Consider the following 19507-nt stretch of genomic DNA (forward strand, 5'->3'; position numbering starts at 1 on the left):
AATTTAATGTCCAATGAATGCATAGGTTCAAACAGAGGAGCTTGAAGAGCCCCCAGAACCAAATTCAAACTCCAAGGAGGAGAAATTGACTTAATGACAGGTTTTATACGAACCAAAGCTTGTACAAAACAATGAATATCAGGAAGATTAACAATCTTTCTGTGAAAAAGAACAGAAAGAGCAGAGATTTGTCCTTTCAAAAAACTTGCGGATAAACCTTTATCTAAACCATCCTGAAGAAACTGTAAAATTCTCGGAATTCTAAAAGAATGCCAAGAAAAATGATGAGAAAGACACCAAGAAATATAAGTCTTCCAGACTCTATAATATATATCTCTCTGGATACAGATTTACGAGCCTGTAACATAGTATTAATCACAGAGTCAGAGAAACCTCTTTGACCAAAAATCAAGCGTTCAATCTCCATACCTTTAAATTTAAGGAGTTGAGATCCTGATGGAAAAAAAGGACCTTGCGACAGAAGGTCTGGTCGTAGCGGAAGAGTCCACGGATGGCAAGAGGCCATCCGGACAAGATCCGCATACCAAAACCTGTGAGGCCATGCCGGAGCTACCAGCAGAACAAACGAGCATTCCTTCAGAATCTTGGAGATGACTCTTGGAAGAAGAACTAGAGGCGGAAAGATATAAGCAGGATGATACTTCCAAGGAAGTGATAATGCATCCACTGCTTCCGCCTGAGGATCCCGGGATCTGGACAGATACCTGGGAAGTTTCTTGTTTAGATGAGACGCCATCAGATCTATTTCTGGAAGCTCCCACATTTGAACAATCTGAAGAAATACCTCTGGGTGAAGAGACCATTCGCCCGGATGCAACGTTTGGCGACTGAGATAATCCGCTTCCCAATTGTCTATACCTGGGATATGAACCGCAGAGATTAGACAGGAGCTGGATTCCGCCCAAACCCGAATTCGAGATACTTCTTTCATAGCCAGAGGACTGTGAGTCCCTCCTTGATGATTGATGTATGCCACAGTAGTGACATTGTCTGTCTGAAAACAAATGAACGATTCTCTCTTCAGAAGAGGCCAAGAATGAAGAGCTCTGAAAATTGCACGGAGTTCCAAAATATTGATCGGTAATCTCACCTCCTGAGATTCCCAAACTCCTTGTGCCGTCAGAGATCCCCACACAGCTCCCCAACCTGTGAGACTTGCATCTGTTGAAATTACAGTCCAGGTCGGAAGCACAAAAGAAGCCCCCTGAATTAAACGATGGTGATCTGTCCACCACGTTAGAGAGTGTCGTACAATCGGTTTTAAAGATATTAATTGAGATATCTTTGTGTAATCCTTGCACCATTGATTCAGCATACAGAGCTGAAGAGGTCGCATGTGAAAACGAGCAAAGGGGATCGCGACCGATGCAGCAGTCATAAGACCTAGAATTTCCATGCATAAGGCTACCGGAGGGAATGATTGTGACTGAAGGTTTCGACAAGCTGAAATCAATTTTAGACGTCTCTTGTCTGTTAAAGACAGAGTCATGGACACTGAATCTATCTGGAAACCCAGAAAGGTTACCCTTGTCTGAGGAATCAATGAACTTTTTGGTGAATTGATCCTCCAACCATGATCTTGAAGAAACAACACAAGTCGATTCGTATGAGATTCTGCTAAATGTAAAGACTGAGCAAGTACCAAGATATCGTCCAAATAAGGAAATACCACAATACCCTGTTCTCTGATTACAGACAGAAGGGCACCGAGAACCTTTGTAAAAATTCTTTGAGCTGTAGCTAGGCCAAACGGCAGAGCCACAAACTGGTAATGCTTGTCCAGAAAAGAGAATCTCAGGAACTGATAATGATCTGGATGAATCAGAATATACAGATATGCATCCTGTAAATCTATTGTGGACATAAAATGCCCTTGCTGAACAAAAGGCAAGATAGTCCTTACAGTTACTATTTTGAACGTTGGTATCCTTACATAACGATTCAATATTTTTAGATCCAGAACTGGTCTGAAGGAATTCTCCTTCTTTGGTACAATGAAGAGATTTGAATAAAACCCCATCCCCTGTTCCAGAACTGGAACTGGCATAATTACTCCAGCCAACTCTAGATCTGAAACACAATTCAGAAATGCTTGAGCTTTCACTGGATTTACTGGGACACGGGAAAGAAAAAATCTCTTTGCAGGAGGTCTCATCTTGAAACCAATTCTGTACCCTTCTGAAACAATGTTCTGAATCCAAAGATTGTGAACAGAATTGATCCAAATTTCTTTGAAAAAACGTAACCTGCCCCCTACCAGCTGAGCTGGAATGAGGGCCGCACCTTCATGTGGACTTAGAAGCAGGCTTTGCCTTTCTAGAAGGCTTGGATTTATTCCAGACTGGAGATGGTTTCCAAACTGAAACTGCTCCTGAGGATGAAGGATCAGGCTTTTGTTCTTTGTTGAAACGAAAGGAACGAAAACGATAATTAGCCCTGTTTTTACCCTTAGATTTTTTATCCTGTGGTAAAAAAGTTCCTTTCCCACCAGTAACAGTTGAGATAATGGAATCCAACTGAGAACCAAATAATTGTTACCCTGGAAAGAAATGGAAAGTAGAGTTGATTTAGAAGCCATATCAGCATTCCAAGTTTTAAGCCATAAAGCTCTTCTAGCTAAAATAGCTAGAGACATAAACCTGACATCAACTCTGATAATATCAAAAATGGCATCACAGATAAAATTATTAGCATGCTGAAGAAGAATAATAATATTATGAGAATCATGATCTGTTACTTGTTGTGCTAAAGTCTCCAACCAAAAAGTTGAAGCTGCAGCAACATCAGCCAAAGATATAGCAGGTCTAAGAAGATTACCTGAACACAGATAAGCTTTTCTTAGAAAGGATTCAATTTTCCTATCTAAAGGATCTTTAAATGAAGTACCATCTGACGTAGGAATAGTAGTACGTTTAGCAAGGGTAGAAATAGCCCCATCGACTTTAGGGATTTTGTCCCAAAATTCTAATCTGTCAGACGGCACAGGATATAATTGCTTAAAACGTTTAGAAGGAGTAAATGAATTACCCAATTTATCCCATTCTCTGGAAATTACTTCAGAAATAGCATTAGGAACAGGAAAAACTTCTGGAATAACCACAGGAGATTTAAATACCTTATCTAAACGTTTAGAATTAGTATCAAGAGGACCAGAATCCACTATTTCTAAAGCAATTAGTACTTCTTTAAGTAAAGAACGAATAAATTCCATTTTAAATAAATATGAAGATTTATCAGCATCAATCTCTGAGACAGAATCCTCTGAACCAGAAGAGTCATCAGAATCAGAATGATGATGTTCATTTAAAAATTCATCTGTAGAGAGAGAAGTTTTAAAAGATTTTTTATGTTTACTAGAAGGAGAAATAACAGACATAGCCTTCTTGATGGATTCAGAAACAAAATCTCTTATGTTATCAGGAACATTCTGCACCTTAGATGTTGAGGGAACTGCAACAGGCAATGGTACATTACTAAAGGAAATATTATCTGCTTTAACAAGTTTGTCATGACAATTAATACAAACAACAGCCGGAGGAATAGCTACCAAAAGTTTACAGCAGATACACTTAGCTTTGGTAGTTCCAGCACTAGACAGCGATTTTCCTGAAGTATCTTCTGACTCAGATGCAACGTGAGACATCTTGCAATATGTAAGAGAAAAAACAACATATAAAGCAAAATTGATCAAATTCCTTAAATGACAGTTTCAGGAATGGGAAAAAATGCCAATAAACAAGCTTCTAGTAACCAGAAGCAAAGAAAAAATGAGACTGAAATAATGTGGAGACAAAAGCGGCGCCCATATTTTTTGGCGCCAAATAATACGCCCACATTGTTTAGCGCCTAAATGCTTTTTGGCGCCAAAAATGACGCCACATCCGGAACGCCGACATTTTTGGCGCAAAATAACGTCAAAAAATGACGCAACTTCCGGCGACACGTATGACGCCGGAAACGGAAAAGATTTTTTGCGCCAAAAAAGTCAGCGCCAAGAATGACGCAATAAAATGAAGCATTTTCAGCCCCCGCGAGCCTAACAGCCCACAGGGAAAAAAAGTCAAATTTTTAAGGTAAGAAAAAATGATTGAATCAAATGCATTATCCCAAATATGAAACTGACTGTCTGAAAAATAAGGAATGTTGAACATTCTGAGTCAAGGCAAATAAATGTTTGAATACATATATTTAGAACTTTATAAATAAAGTGCCCAACCATAGCTTAGAGTGTCACAGAAAATAAGAATTACTTACCCCAGGACACTCATCTACATGTTTGTAGAAAGCCAAACCAGTACTGAAACGAAAATCAGCAGAGGTAATGGTATATATAAGAGTATATCGTCGATCTGAAAAGGGAGGTAAGAGATGAATCTCTACGACCGATAACAGAGAACCTATGAAATAGACCCCGTAGAAGGAGATCACTGCATTCAAATAGGCAATACTCTCCTCACATCCCTCTGACATTCACTGCACACTGAGAGGAAAACCGGGCTCCAACTTGCTGCGGAGCGCATATCAACGTAGAATCTAGCACAAACTTACTTCACCACCTCCATAGGAGGCAAAGTTTGTAAAACTGAATTGTGGGTGTGGTGAGGGGTGTATTTATAGGCATTTTGAGGTTTGGGAAACTTTGCCCCTCCTGGTAGGAATGTATATCCCATACGTCACTAGCTCATGGACTCTTGCTAATTACATGAAAGAAAGTAAATTTTATAATAGAAGTGCATTTTAAAAAAAAAGTGTATGTGAATAAGAATTGAATTTTGACATTCATGCACGTCCTACAAAAAACGGTCGTTAACGTCCAAGGACGTGTTTGGCACGTCCTCTGGCGTTTCATACTCTGGAAGGGATCCTGATCGCTTCCAGCAGGTTTAAGGGTATTACAGTGATGCCTCAATATTGAGGCATCGTGCAATACCCTTTTTTAAGCAAACCTCCAGCGATGGTGCCATTGGAGGGATACGAGAGAGGCAAATGGGCGGCCCATCGCTGGAGAGGAGTTCCAGATCCAGGAGGGCATGGCAGAGGATGTGCACGTGCAAGGGTGCAGGGCACGCTCCCGCTATACTTTAAGTGATGTTGGTGGAGGGAGAGGGAAGAAGGGAGAGGGAGGGGGGGGGATAAGTGTTGGGGAAAGGGATGGTATTGAGGGGGCAGCTACACTACAGAAAAATTGGGTTTTTATTTTTTTTACCTAAGATGGCGGCAAATAGGAAGAGGGGGAAGAGTTAGAGAGCTGTTGGGGGGGGGGACCAGGGAGGTTGGGGCTTAGGGGGATCTTACACTGCAGAAAATATATATTAACAAAACAAAACAAAAAAGCCTTTTATTTTAGTACTGGCAGACTTTCTGCCAGTACTTAAGATGGTGGAGACAATTGTGGGGTGGGGGAGGGAAGGGAGCCGTTTGAGAGGGATCAGGGGGTGGGATGTGTCAGGTGGGAGGCTGATCTCTACACTAAAGCTAAAATTAACCCTACAAGCTACCTAATTAAACCCTTCACAGCTGGGCATAATACAAGTGTGGTGTGCATTTAGCGGCCCTCTAATTACCAAAAAAGCAATGCCAAAGCCATATATGTCTGCTATTTGTAAACAAAGGGGATCCCAGAGAAGCATTTACAACCATATGTGCCATAATTGCACAAGCTGTTTGTAAATAATTTCAGTGAGAAACCTAAAGTTTGTGAAAAAGTGAACTTTTTTTTTTATTTGATCGCATTTGGCGGTTAAATGGTGGCATGAAAAATACCAAAATGGGCGTAGATGAATACTTTGGGTTGTCTACTAAAAAAAATATATACACGTGAAGGGTTATTCAGGGATTCCTGACAGATATCAGTGTTACAATGTAATTATCGCTATTTTTTTAAAAAAATGGTTTGGAAATAGCAAAGTGCTGATTGTATTTATTACCCAAAAACTTACAAAAAAGCAAAGAACATGTAAACATTGGATAGTTCTACACTCAGGACAAAATTTAGAAACTATTTAGCATGGGTGTTTTTTGGTGGTTGTAGATGTGTAACAGATTTTGGGGGTCAAAGTTAGAAAAAGTGTGTGTTTTTTTTAATTTTGTCATATTTTATAACAAAAATTATAGTAAATTATAAGATATGATGAAAATAATGGTATCTTTAGAAAGTCCATTTAATGGCGAGAAAACCGGAATATAATATGTGTGGGTACAGTAAATGAGTAAGAGGAAAATTACTACTAAACACAAACAGCAAGAAAATTGAAAAGTGCTGTGGTCACTAAGGGGTTATAGAGACAGTAAAGTCAAAACTAAACTTTCATGATTCAGACACTGCATGACATTTTAAATAACTTTCCAATTTGCTTCTACTATCTAATGTGCTTTGTATCCTTTAAAAGGGACATAAAACCCAAACATTTCTTTCATGATTTAGATTAAACATACAATTTTAAACAACTTTCCAATTTACTTCTGTAAACAGATTTTTTGTTTTCTTGTTATCCTTTGTCAAAATGCAGGAAGGTAAGTTCAGGAGTGTGCACGTCTGCAGCGCTATATGGTAGCAGTTTTGCAACAATGTTATACATTAGCAAGAGCACTAGATGGCAGCACTATTTCCTGTTAGGTAGTTTCAGGTCCCTGTTAAGATTAGTCTGAGAATAACATGCAGATGTACTTTTTTAAAGTTTCATTAGTTGATTAAATAGTGACAAAATAAGTGTAAAGTGTTAGTGTCTATAAAACAATGGGAATTGCCATGTTGTAACTTAGGTTACCTTCTTTGCTGTGGCCAATCAGAGACAGTTATAAATAGGTCACTAGAGTGTGCAGCCAATGGTTGTGTGGAATATAACAGAAATGGAAGTGCTAAACACTATCAGGAACTGGAAGGCTCACAATTTCAGAATGGAATTACAAGAAAAGGGGACAAAATAAATAATGAAAGTATATTGCAGATGATAATATATATATATATATATATATATATATATATATATATATGTGTGTGTATATGTATATGTATGATGTATCCATTTATATTACCATCTCAATGTGTTTAATGTCCCTTTAAATCAATATCTAATTTTCACACTAACATAACATAATAAGTAAAAAGTGTATTAATATAACAGTGTTGGTTATGCAAAACTGGGGAATGGGTAATAAAGGGATTATCTATCTTTTTAAACAACAAAAATTCTGGTGTTGACTGTCCCTTTAAATGGATAGTAAACAGCAAAAATTTTATTGTTTAAAAAGATAGATAATTCCTTTATTTACCATTCCCCAGTTTTGCATAACAAACACTGTTATAGAAATATACTTTTTACCTCTGTAATTACCTTGTATCTAAGCCTCTGCAGACTGCATCCTTATCTCAGATCTTTTGACAGACTTGCATTTCATGCAATTAGTGCTGACTCTTAAATAACTCTGCATGCATGAGCACAATGTTCTTTATATGAAACTCATGAACTAACACCCTCTAGCCGTGAAAATCTTCCAAATGCATTCAGATAAGAGGCAGCCTTCAAGGACTTAGAAATGAGCACATGAGCCTACCTTGGTTTAGCTTTCAACTAAGAACAAGAGACTATAGCAAATTTGATGATAAAAGTAAATTAGAAAGTTGTTTAAAATGACATGCCCTATCTAAATCATGACAGTTTAATTTGGACTTTATTGTCCCTTTAACCACAAGTTCTGTGATCGCATTAAGACAATAAATTGACATCCAGTTTTGCATAAGGACACTAAACTCCCAGGTGAAATATCCTCTGTGTAGATTTAATATGTTCATCATAACACAATTCTACAAGCTATGAGATATGACTTAAATCTTTGACACAGATGAGTAGAAAGCCATATTTTATGCCTTACACAATATTTTTTTAATAATATGTTCAATTTGCATTTTAATTATATGAAGTTTTTTACCTTTGATTTCTTCTCAGAATTTAACTTTTCTTCACGTGTTTTTTCTGCCTGGCCTAAAGCTTCCATGGCTTGCCAGTTTTTCTCCCGTAGATCCTAGAAAAACATAATTTATGCTTACCTGATAAATGTATTTCTCTTGTGGTGTATCCAGTCCACGGATCATCCATTACTTGTGGGATATTCTCCTTCCCAACAGGAAGTTGCAAGAGGATCACCCACAGCAGAGCTGCTATATAGCTCCTCCCCTAACTGCCATATCCAGTCATTCGACCGAAACAAGCTGAGAAAGGAGAAACCATAGGGTGCAGTGGTGACTGTAGTTTAAATTAAAATTTAAACCTGCCTTAAAAAGACAGGGCGGGCCATGGACTGGATACACCACAAGAGAAATAAATTTATCAGGTAAGCATAAATTATGTTTTCTCTTGTAAGGTGTATCCAGTCCACGGATCATCCATTACTTGTGGGATACCAATACCAAAGCTAAAGTACACGGATGAAGGGAGGGACAAGGCAGGCTTAAATGGAAGGAACCACTGCCTGTAGAACCTTTCTCCCAAAAATAGCCTTTGAAGAAGCAAAAGTATCAAATTTGTAAAATGTTGAAAAGGTATGAAGCGAAGACCAAGTCGCCGCCTTGCAAATCTGTTCAACAGAAGCCTCATTTTTAAAGGCTCAGGTGGAAGCCACAGCTCTAGTAGAATGAGCTGTAATCCTTTCAGGGGGCTGCTGTCCAGCAGTCTCATAGGCTAAGCGTATTACGCTCCGAAGCCAAAAGGTTGCCGAAGCTTTTTGACCTCTCCTCTGTCCAGAGTAAACAACAAACAGTGTAGATGTTTGGCGAAAAACTTTAGTAGCTTGTAAGTAAAACTTTAAAGCACGGACCACGTCCAGATTATGTAAAAGGCGTTCCTTCTTTGAAGAAGGATTAGGACACAATGATGGAACAACAATCTCTTGATTGATATTCTTGTTAGAAACTACCTTAGGTAAAAACCAAGGTTTTGTATGCAGAACTACTTTATCTGAATGGAAAATCAGATAAGGAGAATCACATTGTAAGGCAGATAACTCAGAGGCTCTCTGAGCCGAGGAAATAGCCATCAAAAACAGAACTTTCCAAGATAAAAGTTTGATATCAATGGAATGAAGGGGTTCAAACGGAACCCCTTGAAGAACTTTAAGAACCAAGTTTAAGCTCCATGGGGGAGCAACAGGTTTAAACACAGGCTTAATTCTAACCAAAGCCTGACAAAAAGATTGAACGTCTGGAACTTCTGCCAGATGCTTGTGCAAAAGAATAGACAGAGCAGAAATCTGTCCCTTTAAAGAACTAGCTGATAGTCCTTTGTCCAAACCCTCTTGGAGAAAGGACAATATCCTAGGAATCCTAACCTTACTCCATGAGTAATTCTTGGATTCACACCAATAAAGGTATTTACGCCATATCTTATGGTAGATTTTCCTGGTGACAGGCTTTCGTGCCTGTATAAGGGTATCAATGACTGACTCGGAGAAGCCACGCTTTGATAAAATCAAGCGTTCAATCTCCATGCAGTCAGTCTCAGAGAAATTAGATTCGGATGATTGAAAGGACCTTGTAGTAGAAGGTCTTGTCTCAGAGGCAGGGTCCATGGTGGAAAGGATGACATGTCCACTAGGTCTGCATACCAGGTCCTGCGTGGCCACGCAGGCGCTATCAAGATTACCGATGCTCTCTCCTGTTTGATTTTGGCAATCAGTCGAGGGAGCAGAGGAAACGGTGGAAACACATAAGCCAGGTTGAAGAACCAAGGCGCTGCTAGAGCATCTATCAGTGCCGCTTCTGGGTCCCTGTACCTGGATCCGTAACAAGGAAGCTTGGCGTTCTGGCGAGACGCCATGAGATCCAGTTCTGGTTTGCCCCAACGATGAACCAATTGAGCAAACACCTCCGGATGGAGTTCCCACTCCCCCGGATGAAAAGTCTGACGACTTAGAAAATCCGCCTCCCAGTTCTCTACACCTGGGATATGGATTGCTGATAGGTGGCAAGAGTGAGTCTCTGCCCAGCGAATTATCTTGGAGACTTCTAACATCGCTAGGGAACTCCTGGTTCCCCCTTGATGGTTGATGTAAGCCACAGTCGTGATGTTGTCCGACTGAAATCTGATGAACCTCAGGGTTGCTAACTGAGGCCAAGCTAGAAGAGCATTGAATATTGCTCTTAACTCCAGAATATTTATTGGGTGGAGTTTCTCCTCCCGAGTCCACGATCCCTGAGCCTTCAGGGAATTCCAGACTGCACCCCAACCTAGAAGGCTGGCATCTGTTACACTTGTCCAATCTGGCCTGCAAAAGGTCATACCTTTGGACAGATGGACCCGAGATAGCCACCAGAGAAGAGAATCTCTGGTCTCTTGATCCAGATTTAGCAGAGGGGACAAATCTGTGTAATCCCCATTCCACTGACTGAGCATGCATAGTTGCAGCGGTCTGAGATGTAGTCGCGCAAATGGCACTATGTCCATCGCCGCTACCATCAAGCCAATTACTTCCATACACTGAGCCACCGAAGGGCGCGGAATAGAATGAAGAACACGGCAAGATTTTAGAAGCTTTAATAACCTGGATTCTGTCAGGTAAATCTTCATTTTTACAGAATCTATCAGAGTCCCTAGGAAGGAGACTCTTGTGAGTGGGGATAGAGAACTCTTTTCCTCGTTCACCTTCCACCCATGTGACCTGAGAAATGCCAGAACTATGTCCGTATGTGACTTGGCAATCTTAAAGCTTGATGCCTGTATCAGGATGTCGTTCAGATAAGGGGCCACTGATATACCTTGCGGTCTTAGGACCGCCAGAAGCGATCCCAGAACCTTTGTAAAGATTCTTGGAGCTGTAGCTAACCCGAAGGGAAGAGCCACACATTGGTAATGCCTGTCCAGAAAGGCAAACCTTAGGAACCGATGATGATCTTTGTGAATCGGTATGTGAAGGTAAGCATCCTTCAATCCACTGTGGTCATGTACTGACCCTCCTGGATCATAGGTAGGATGGTCCGAATAGTTTCCATTTTGAACGATGGAACTCTGAGGAATTTGTTTAAGATCTTTAGATCCAAAATGGGTCTGAAGGTTCCCTCTTTTTTGGGAACCACAAACAGATTTGAATAAAAACCCTGTCTCTGTTCCGACTGTGGAACTGGACAGATCACTCCCATAACTAGGAGGTCTTGCACACAGCGAAAGAATGCCTCTTTCTTTATCTGGTTTACAGATAATCTCGAAAGGTGAAATCTCCCTTGAGGAGGGGAAGCTTTGAAGTCCAGAAGATATCCCTGAGATATGATCTCCAACGCCCAGGGATCCTGAACATCTCTTGCCCACGCCTGGGCGAAGAGAGAAAGTCTGCCCCCTACTAGATCCGTTACCGGATAGGGGGCCGTTCCTTCATGATGTTAGAGGCAGCAGCAGGCTTTCTGGCTTGCTTGCTTTTGTTCCAGGACTGGTTAGGTTTCCAGCCCGGCTTGGATTGAGCAAAAGTTCCCTCTTGTCTTGTAGCAGAGGAAGTTGATGCTGCACCTGCCTTGAAGTTTCGAAAGGCACTAAAATTAAACTGTTTGGCCTTTGATTTGGCCCTGTCTTGAGGAAGGGTATGACCCTTACCTCCAGTAATGTCAACAATAATTTCCTTCAAACCAGGCCCAAATAGGGTCTGCCCCTTGAAGGGAATGTTAAGTAATTTAGACTTTGAAGTCACGTCAGCTGACCAAGATTTAACCCATAGCGCCCTACGCGCCTGGATGGCGAATCCAGAATTCTTAGCCATTAGTTTAGTCAAATGAACAATGGCGTCAGAAACAAAAGAATTAGCTAGCTTAAGTGTTCTAAGCTTGTCAAGTATTTCAGTCAATGGAGTAGCTGTCCGAAAGGCCTCTTCCAGAGACTCAAACCAGAACGCCGCAGCAGCAGTGACAGGCGCAATGCATGCAAGGGGCTGCAGGATAAAACCTTGTTGAATAAACATTTTCTTAAGGTAACCTAATTTTTTATCCATTGGATCTGAAAAAGCACAGCTGTCCTCGACAGGGATAGTGGTATGCTTTGCTAAAGTAGAAACTGCTCCCTCCACCTTAGGGCCCGTTGCCATAAGTCCCGTGTGGTGGCGTCTATTGGAAACATTTTTCTAAAAATAGGAGGGGGGAAAACGGCACACCGGGTCTATCCCATTCCTTATTAATGATTTCTGTAAACCTTTTAGGTATTGGAAAAACATCAGTACACACCGGCACTGCATAGTATTTATCCAGTCTACACAATTTCTCTGGTACTGCAATTGTGTCACAGTCATTCAGAGCAGCTAACACCTCCCCAAGCAATACACGGAGGTTCTCAAGCTTAAATTTAAAAGTAGAAATATCTGAATCAGGTTCCCCCGAATCAGAAATGTCACCCACAGACTGAAGCTCTCCTTCCTCAGCTTCTGCATATTTTGATGCAGTATCAGACATGGGCCTTAAGGCATCTGTGCGCTCTGTACTACGTCTAACCCCAGAGCTATTGCGCTTTCCTCTGAATTCCGGCAGTCTGGCTAATACCGCTGACAGGGTATTATCCATGATTGCCGCCATGTCCTGCAAAGTAATCGCTATGGGCGTCTTTGATGTACTTGGCGCCATTTTAGCGTGAGTCCCTTGAGCGGGAGTCAAAAGGGTCTGACACGTGGGGAGAGTTAGTCGGCATAACTTCCCCCTCGCCAGAATCCTCTGGTGATAAATTTTTTAAAGATAAAAGCTGATCTTTATTGTTTAAAGTGAAATAAATACATTTAGTACACATTCTCATATGGGGTTCCACCATGGCTTTTAAACATAATGAACAAGGAGTTTCCTCTATGTCTGACATGTTTATACAGACTAGCAATGAGACTAGCAAGCTTGGAAAACACTTTAAATCAAGTTAAACAAGCAATATAAAAAAACGTTACTGTGCCTTTAAGGGAAACAAATTTTGCTAAAATTTGAAATAACAGTGAAAAAAGGCAGTTAAACTAACGAATTTTTTACAGTGTATGTAACAAGTTAGCAGAGCATTACACCCACTTGCAAATGGATGATTAACCCCTTAATACAAAAAACGGATTAACAAATTGAAAAAAACGTTTTTTAAACAGTCACAACAACTGCCACAGCTTCACTGTGGCTTTAACTTCCTCAATAAACGACTTTTGAAGCCTTTTGAGCCCTTCAGAGATGTCCTAAAGCATGCAGGGGACTGCTGAGGGAAGCTGAATGTCTCTGTCTGTAATTTTAACTAGGCCCCTCCCACTCATATTACAACAGTGGAAAGCCTCAGGAAACTGTTTCTAGGCAAAAATCAAGCCAGCCATGTGGAAAAAACTAGGCCCCAATAAGTTTTATCACCAAAGCATATATAAAAATGATTAAACATGCCAGCAAACGTTTTATATTGCACATAAATCAGAGTATATACCTCTGATAGCAAGCCTGATACTAGTCGCTATTAAATCACTGTATTTAGGCTTAACTTACATTAATCCGGTATCAGCAGCTTTTTTCTAGCAAATTCCATCCCTAGAAAAACCTAAACTGCACATACCTTATTGCAGGATAACCTGCACGCCATTCTCCCTCTGAAGTTACCTCACTCCTCAGATATATGTGAGAACAGCAGTGGATCTTAGTTACTTCTGCTAAGATCATAGAAAAACGCAGGCAGATTCTTCTTCTAAATGCTGCCTGAGATAAAATAGTACAACTCCGGTACCATTTAAAAACAATAAACTTTTGATTGAAGAAAAAACTAACTATATTACACCACTTTCCTCTTACTACCTCCAGCTATGTTGAGAGCTTGCAAGAGAATGACTGGATATGGCAGTTAGGGGAGGAGCTATATAGCAGCTCTGCTGTGGGTGATCCTCTTGCAACTTCCTGTTGGGAAGGAGAATATCCCACAAGTAATGGATGATCCGTGGACTGGATACACCTTACAAGAGAAATATATAATTACATTTATCAGCTATGTTTAGTTATGACCAGTTTCTTCATAATTCAGAGCAAAAAAAAAAAAAGAAATCCTAGTGGATTGCTGTAAAAACATGGATATTAAACTTTTTGGATGCTTATAAACTAATTGGAAGTGTCGTATTAAACTTTTTCAATCACATCCATGTTCCTTTAAACCAATGATAAATTTCATCTGATACTTAAATTAGTTAATTATCACTCATCTATGCTTAAAGGGACAGTCTAGTCAAAATTAAACTTTCATGATTCAGATAAAAACTACTTTCCAATTTACTTTTATCATCAGATTTGTTTTCTTCTCTTGGTATTCTTTGTTAAAAGCTAAGCCTAGGTAGGCTCATATGCTAATAAGCCCTTGAAGACCACCTCTTATCTCAGTGTAGTTTGTCAGTTTTTCACAGTATTAGTTCATGTGTGCCATAAAGATAGCATTGAGCTCACCTCCGTGTAGTTATTTATGAGTCAGTACTGATTGCAGACTGCCCCCTTATCTCTGTTCTTTTCATAGACTTGCATTTTAGCCAGAGGCATAGATACAAGGTAATCACAGAGGTAAAAAGTGTATTAATATAACAGTGTTGGTTATGCAAAATTGGGGAATGGGTAATAAAAGGGATTAGACTGTAGACTGTTCCTTTAAGCATCAAGGTTTATAACTACCATCAATTTTGCTTTTCTAGAGAATAAGTAGTGCATTGCTAAGCCTAAGTAGGTATCCTTTCAACAAAGAATTGCATATGAATAAAAGTTAGTTTGATAATAGAAGTAAATTTGAAAAGTCATAAAATTGCATGCTCTGTGCGAATAATGAAAATTGTTTTGGTTTTTTTGTTGGGACTTTCTTGTACCTTTGCACTGTGTATATTTTTCTGCATTTTTTACTAGTATTGTGGTACTGCAGAGAACCTTTTTAGTAGAATATAAACATACCTGGTTTTGTAATGGCAGTCAACCCCCCAACACATTTTAGTTTTCAAGTAATCTGTATATCCACATACACCAAATGATATTTAGAGCGTGTATCATCTGCCTATTTTATGTTGTTTTGATTTTGTTTTTTTTAAATGTAGTCATATCTTATTGTCAAGCTGCACAACTGAGCCTTCCACTTTAACCTACATTGTTTACTAGTATCATGGCACACTGGACCAAATACATGAAACAGAATGCAGGTCACTTTAAACTACAAGAGTAGAAAACAGAGGAAGTATTTAGTCTCCTCTTCCCCAGTTTTAACCTTGGTCCTTTCCCATTCTTTAGATCCACCTCCACACTAGAAAATGTAAACCACTCATGTAGTTTTAGTACAGTATTTATGATTTATGCTAATCTCTCTGTAGGTCATATGACAAATGTAACCACTTTTTTCCCTAGTAATTTCCCAAGCACATCAATTATCTGCAAGAGACACTAAAATTGTCTGTACTGCCAGGGCCTGCTGTCTTAGAAGTCATCTTTGATTCCTGTGTCGTCTTTAAACCACATAACCATGAAAGCTCACAAAGCCCTACTGCTTCATCTATAAACATTTTCAATAAACCAACCATTCCTCATCAGCAATACCATCAAAGCAAAAAATAAAATAAAAAATTATATATATATATATATATTATATATATATATATATATATATATATATATATATATATATATATATATATATATATATATATATATATATATATATATATATATATATATATATATATATATATATATATATATATATATATATATACACACATATACTAGTACTAAAGCCCGTGTACACGGGCCATTTTTTTCAGAACAGCGGTCCCACCCCTTGCTCTCTCCCCCCCTTTCTTTTGCTCTCTCTTCCCCCCTCTCTTTTGCTTTCTTTCCCCCCTCTCTTTTGCTCTCTCTCTCCCCTCTCTTTTGCTCTCTCCATCCTTTCTTTTGCTCTCTCTCCCCCCCCTTTGGCTCTCCCCCCCCCTCTTTGGCTCCCCCCCCCTCTTTGGCTCTCTCCCCTCTTTGGCTCTCTCTCTCCCCTCTTTGGCTCCCCCCCCCCCTTTGGCTCTCTCTCCCCCCTCTTTGGCTCTCTCTCCCCTCCCCTTTGGCTCCCCCCCCTCTTTGGCTCTACCCCCCTCTTTGGCTCTACCCCCCCTCTTTGGCGCTCTCCCCCCCTCTTTGGCGCTCTCCCCCCCTCTTTGGCTCTGCCCCCCCCCCCCCTCTTTGGCTCTCTCCCCTCTTTTGCTCTCCTCTTTGGCTCTCTTTCCTCTTTGGCTCTCTCTCTCCCCCCTCTTTGGCTCTCCCCCCCCTTTAGCTCTCTCCCCCCCCCTTCTCTTTGGCCCTCTCTCCCCCCTCTTTGGCTCTCTCTCCTTTTTGGCTCTTTTTCCTCTTTGGCTCTCTCTCTCCCCCCTCTTTGGCTCTCCCCCCCTTCTCTTTGGCTCTCCCCCCCTTCTCTTTGGCTCTCTTCCCCCCCTTCTCTTTGGCTCTCTCTCCCCCCCCCCCTTCTCTTTGGTTCTCTGCCCCCCCCCCTTCTCTTTGGCTCTCTGCCCCCCCCTTCTCTTTGGCTCTCTGCCCCCCCCCCCCCTTCTCTTTGGCTCTCTGCCCCCTCCCTTCTCTTTGGCTCTCTGCCCCCTCCCTTCTCTTTGGCTCTCTGCCCCCCCGCCTTCTCTTTGGCTCTCTGCCCCCCCCGCCTTCTCTTTGGCTCTCTGCCCCCCCCCTTCTCTTTGGCTCTCTGCCCCCCCCCTTCTCTTTGGCTCTCTGCCCCCCCCTTCTCTTTGGCTCTCTGCCCCCCCGCCTTCTCTTTGGCTCTCTGCCCCCCCGCCTTCTCTTTGGCTCTCTGCCCCCCCGCCTTCTCTTTGGCTCTCTGCCCCCCCGCCTTCTCTTTGGCTCTCTGCCCCCCCGCCTTCTCTTTGGCTCTCTGCCCCCCCCTTCTCTTTGGCTCTCTGCCCCCCCCCTTCTCTTTGGCTCTCTGCCCCCCCCTTCTCTTTGGCTCTCTGCCCCCCCCCCCTTCTCTTTGGCTCTCTGCCCCCCCCTTCTCTTTGGCTCTCTGCCCCCCCCCTCCTCTTTGGCTCTCTGCCCCCCCCCTTCTCTTTGGCTCTCTGCCCCCCCCTTCTCTTTGGCTCTCTGCCCCCCCCTTCTCTTTGGCTCTCTGCCCCCCCCTCTCTTTGGCTCTCTGCCCCCCCCTTCTCTTTGGCTCTCTGCCCCCCCCTTCTCTTTGGCTCTCTGCCCCCCCCCTTCTCTTTGGCTCTCTGCCCCCCCCCCTTCTCTTTGGCTCTCTGCCCCCCCCTTCTCTTTGGCTCTCTGCCCCCCCCCTTCTCTTTGGCTCTCTGCCCCCCCCCCCCCCTTTTCTTTGGCTCTCTGCCCCCCCCTTCTCTTTGGCTCTCTGCCCCCCCCCTTCTCTTTGGCTCTCTGCCCCCCCCTCCTGCTCCCTCTCTGGCTCTGTCTTCGCGGGACCCCGCCCGGCCACGCCCCATCGCGGCAACACCCGCCCGGCCACGCCCCTCGCGACGCTCCCGTCGGCCACAAACAGCTGTGAGGTCTGGGGAGCGCGTTGCCGCTTCTCACGCAGCAGACCTCACAGCTGTTGAGTAGCTTGCGCTCCCTATCTCACAGCTGCTTGTATGCTGTGTACCTTGCGCTCCCAATCTGTCAGCTGTCAGCTATGCCGAGGTGCGCGAGAATAGAATCTAAGGCCAAGTGTTTGTCTGTACTGCGCATGACGGCTTCAGACAAACACTTGTCTTTTATAATATAGGATATATATATATATATATATATATATATATATATATATATATATATATATATACATACACACACATACATACATACATACACTTTTGCCCCACTTGCTATGTCTAGGATTAAAGGGACAGTCTAGTTAAAAATAAAACTTTCATGATTCAAATAGGGCAAGTCATTTTAAAAAAACTTTCCAATTTCCTTTTCACATCAATTTAGCTCTGTTCTCTTGTTATTCTTAGTTGAAAGCTTAACCTAGGTAGGCTCATATGCTAATTTCTTAGCCCCTAAAGGCCGCCTCTTATCTGAATTAATTTTGACAGTTTTTCACAACTAGAGGGCATTAGTTAATGTGTGCCACATAGATATCAGTGTGCGCATGCACATGGAGTTACCTAGGAGTCAGCACTGATTGGCTAAAATGCAAGTCTGTTAAAAGAACTGAAATAAGGGGAAAGTCTGCAGAGGCTTAGATACAAGGTAAACACATAGGTAAAACATATATTAATATAACTGTTGGTTTTGCAGAACTGGGGAATGGGTAATAAAGGGAATATCTATCTTTATAAACAATAAAAATTTTGGTGTAGACTGTCCCTTTAACTACTAGATATGTGCAGTTGGATACTTCGTTAGTAGATAACAAGAGAGTCTGGGGAGCGCCTCAAAGTGGGCAGAGGATATTACGTTGCAATAGTTTGTATTCAACAAATTTATTAATACACAGACAATAGATAATCTTATAGTGACTAGTTAAAAATGGTATAACAATGTCACATATAAAATCGCATAAAAATATTACATAAAGTTGTCACATAAAAAGGTTATAAAAATCAGATAAAAATAAATGGATCCATGTTACATAAAAAGCAATACATAACCATAATACACATGTTGTGCAAAACCCCGGTCAGGGGGGATTAAAATGTATACAAATAATATACTTAAAATGCAATCTTAAGTGCTCCTACTTGGCCAATCAAATGCTGTTTTCTGAAAGAGTCAAATGGAGTGGCTTATATTATAGCTCGTGGTTAGTAAGTATAATAAGTGTTACACTATGTAAAATAATTGGTGTTCCTAGTCTTCAAAGGTTACTCAGTCAAATAGATAACTCCTGGATTAAGTCTCTCCTGTGAATAAAGATGTCAATGTGACGGTGTCCAAAAAAATATAAAATATATGTGTCAGCGGTGATGCAAAAAAGGTGATGAAAAACAAAAATTGGTGATGAAAAACAAATTGAACACGATGAAATATCCAGTAAAAATGAAATTATGATGAAAACGTGATGGAAAAAAATGATGAAAGAAAAATAAAAATAATAATAAAAAACTCCAATTCAATATGCGATAAGAATAGTTTCCTACAGAAAAAAATCCTTTTCTTAAAGATTTGTCTAAAATGTACTGGAGTCAAAGTCAGTGAATCCTGTGTTATAGTGTTGTAAAAAATATATAATAATGAAAAAATAGAGCATGAATTCCCAGTGGAATACAAACAAACAAAAAATAGTGCAATAACGCTTAATAAATCCTATATCCAATTGAAATAAGGCTTACCATATACTAGCCAACGCGTTTCGGCCCTTCCCTGGGCCTCTCTCAAGAGATGTTAAGCCTCTTTATATATTGTAGATAATTCAACCTATTTGCGCTATTTTCGCGCCAAAAATAGGACCTCTAAACCGGAAGTGATGGCTTGCAGTCTGTATCTGTTTTCTTATTTACTACTTCTACTTGTAGTTCTTATATTTATCTTTGTGAATTGTAATGTTCATTGAAAAATGCTTGTTCTAAAATATGTCCTTTAATC

At 41.0% G+C, this 19507-nt stretch overlaps 1 protein-coding gene across 3 annotated transcripts in view; it reads right to left on the reverse strand.

Moving 5' to 3' along the window:
* Positions 1 to 19507, reverse strand: part of RRBP1 (ribosome binding protein 1) — a 176425-nt gene that overhangs the window by 44942 nt on the left and 111976 nt on the right. For 2 of the 3 annotated variants that reach the window (XM_053711985.1, XM_053711983.1), the window contains one exon: positions 7951 to 8043. The exons of the other annotated variant lie outside the window; for it this stretch is intronic. In XM_053711985.1, the coding sequence (XP_053567960.1) occupies positions 7951 to 8043 (93 nt within the window). The remainder of the gene's footprint in view (positions 1 to 7950; positions 8044 to 19507) is intronic. 3 annotated transcript variants of the gene reach the window in all.

This window comes from Bombina bombina, chromosome 4 (genome assembly GCF_027579735.1).
Source record: "Bombina bombina isolate aBomBom1 chromosome 4, aBomBom1.pri, whole genome shotgun sequence".
In the NCBI taxonomy this organism is placed as follows: Eukaryota; Metazoa; Chordata; class Amphibia; order Anura; family Bombinatoridae; genus Bombina; species Bombina bombina.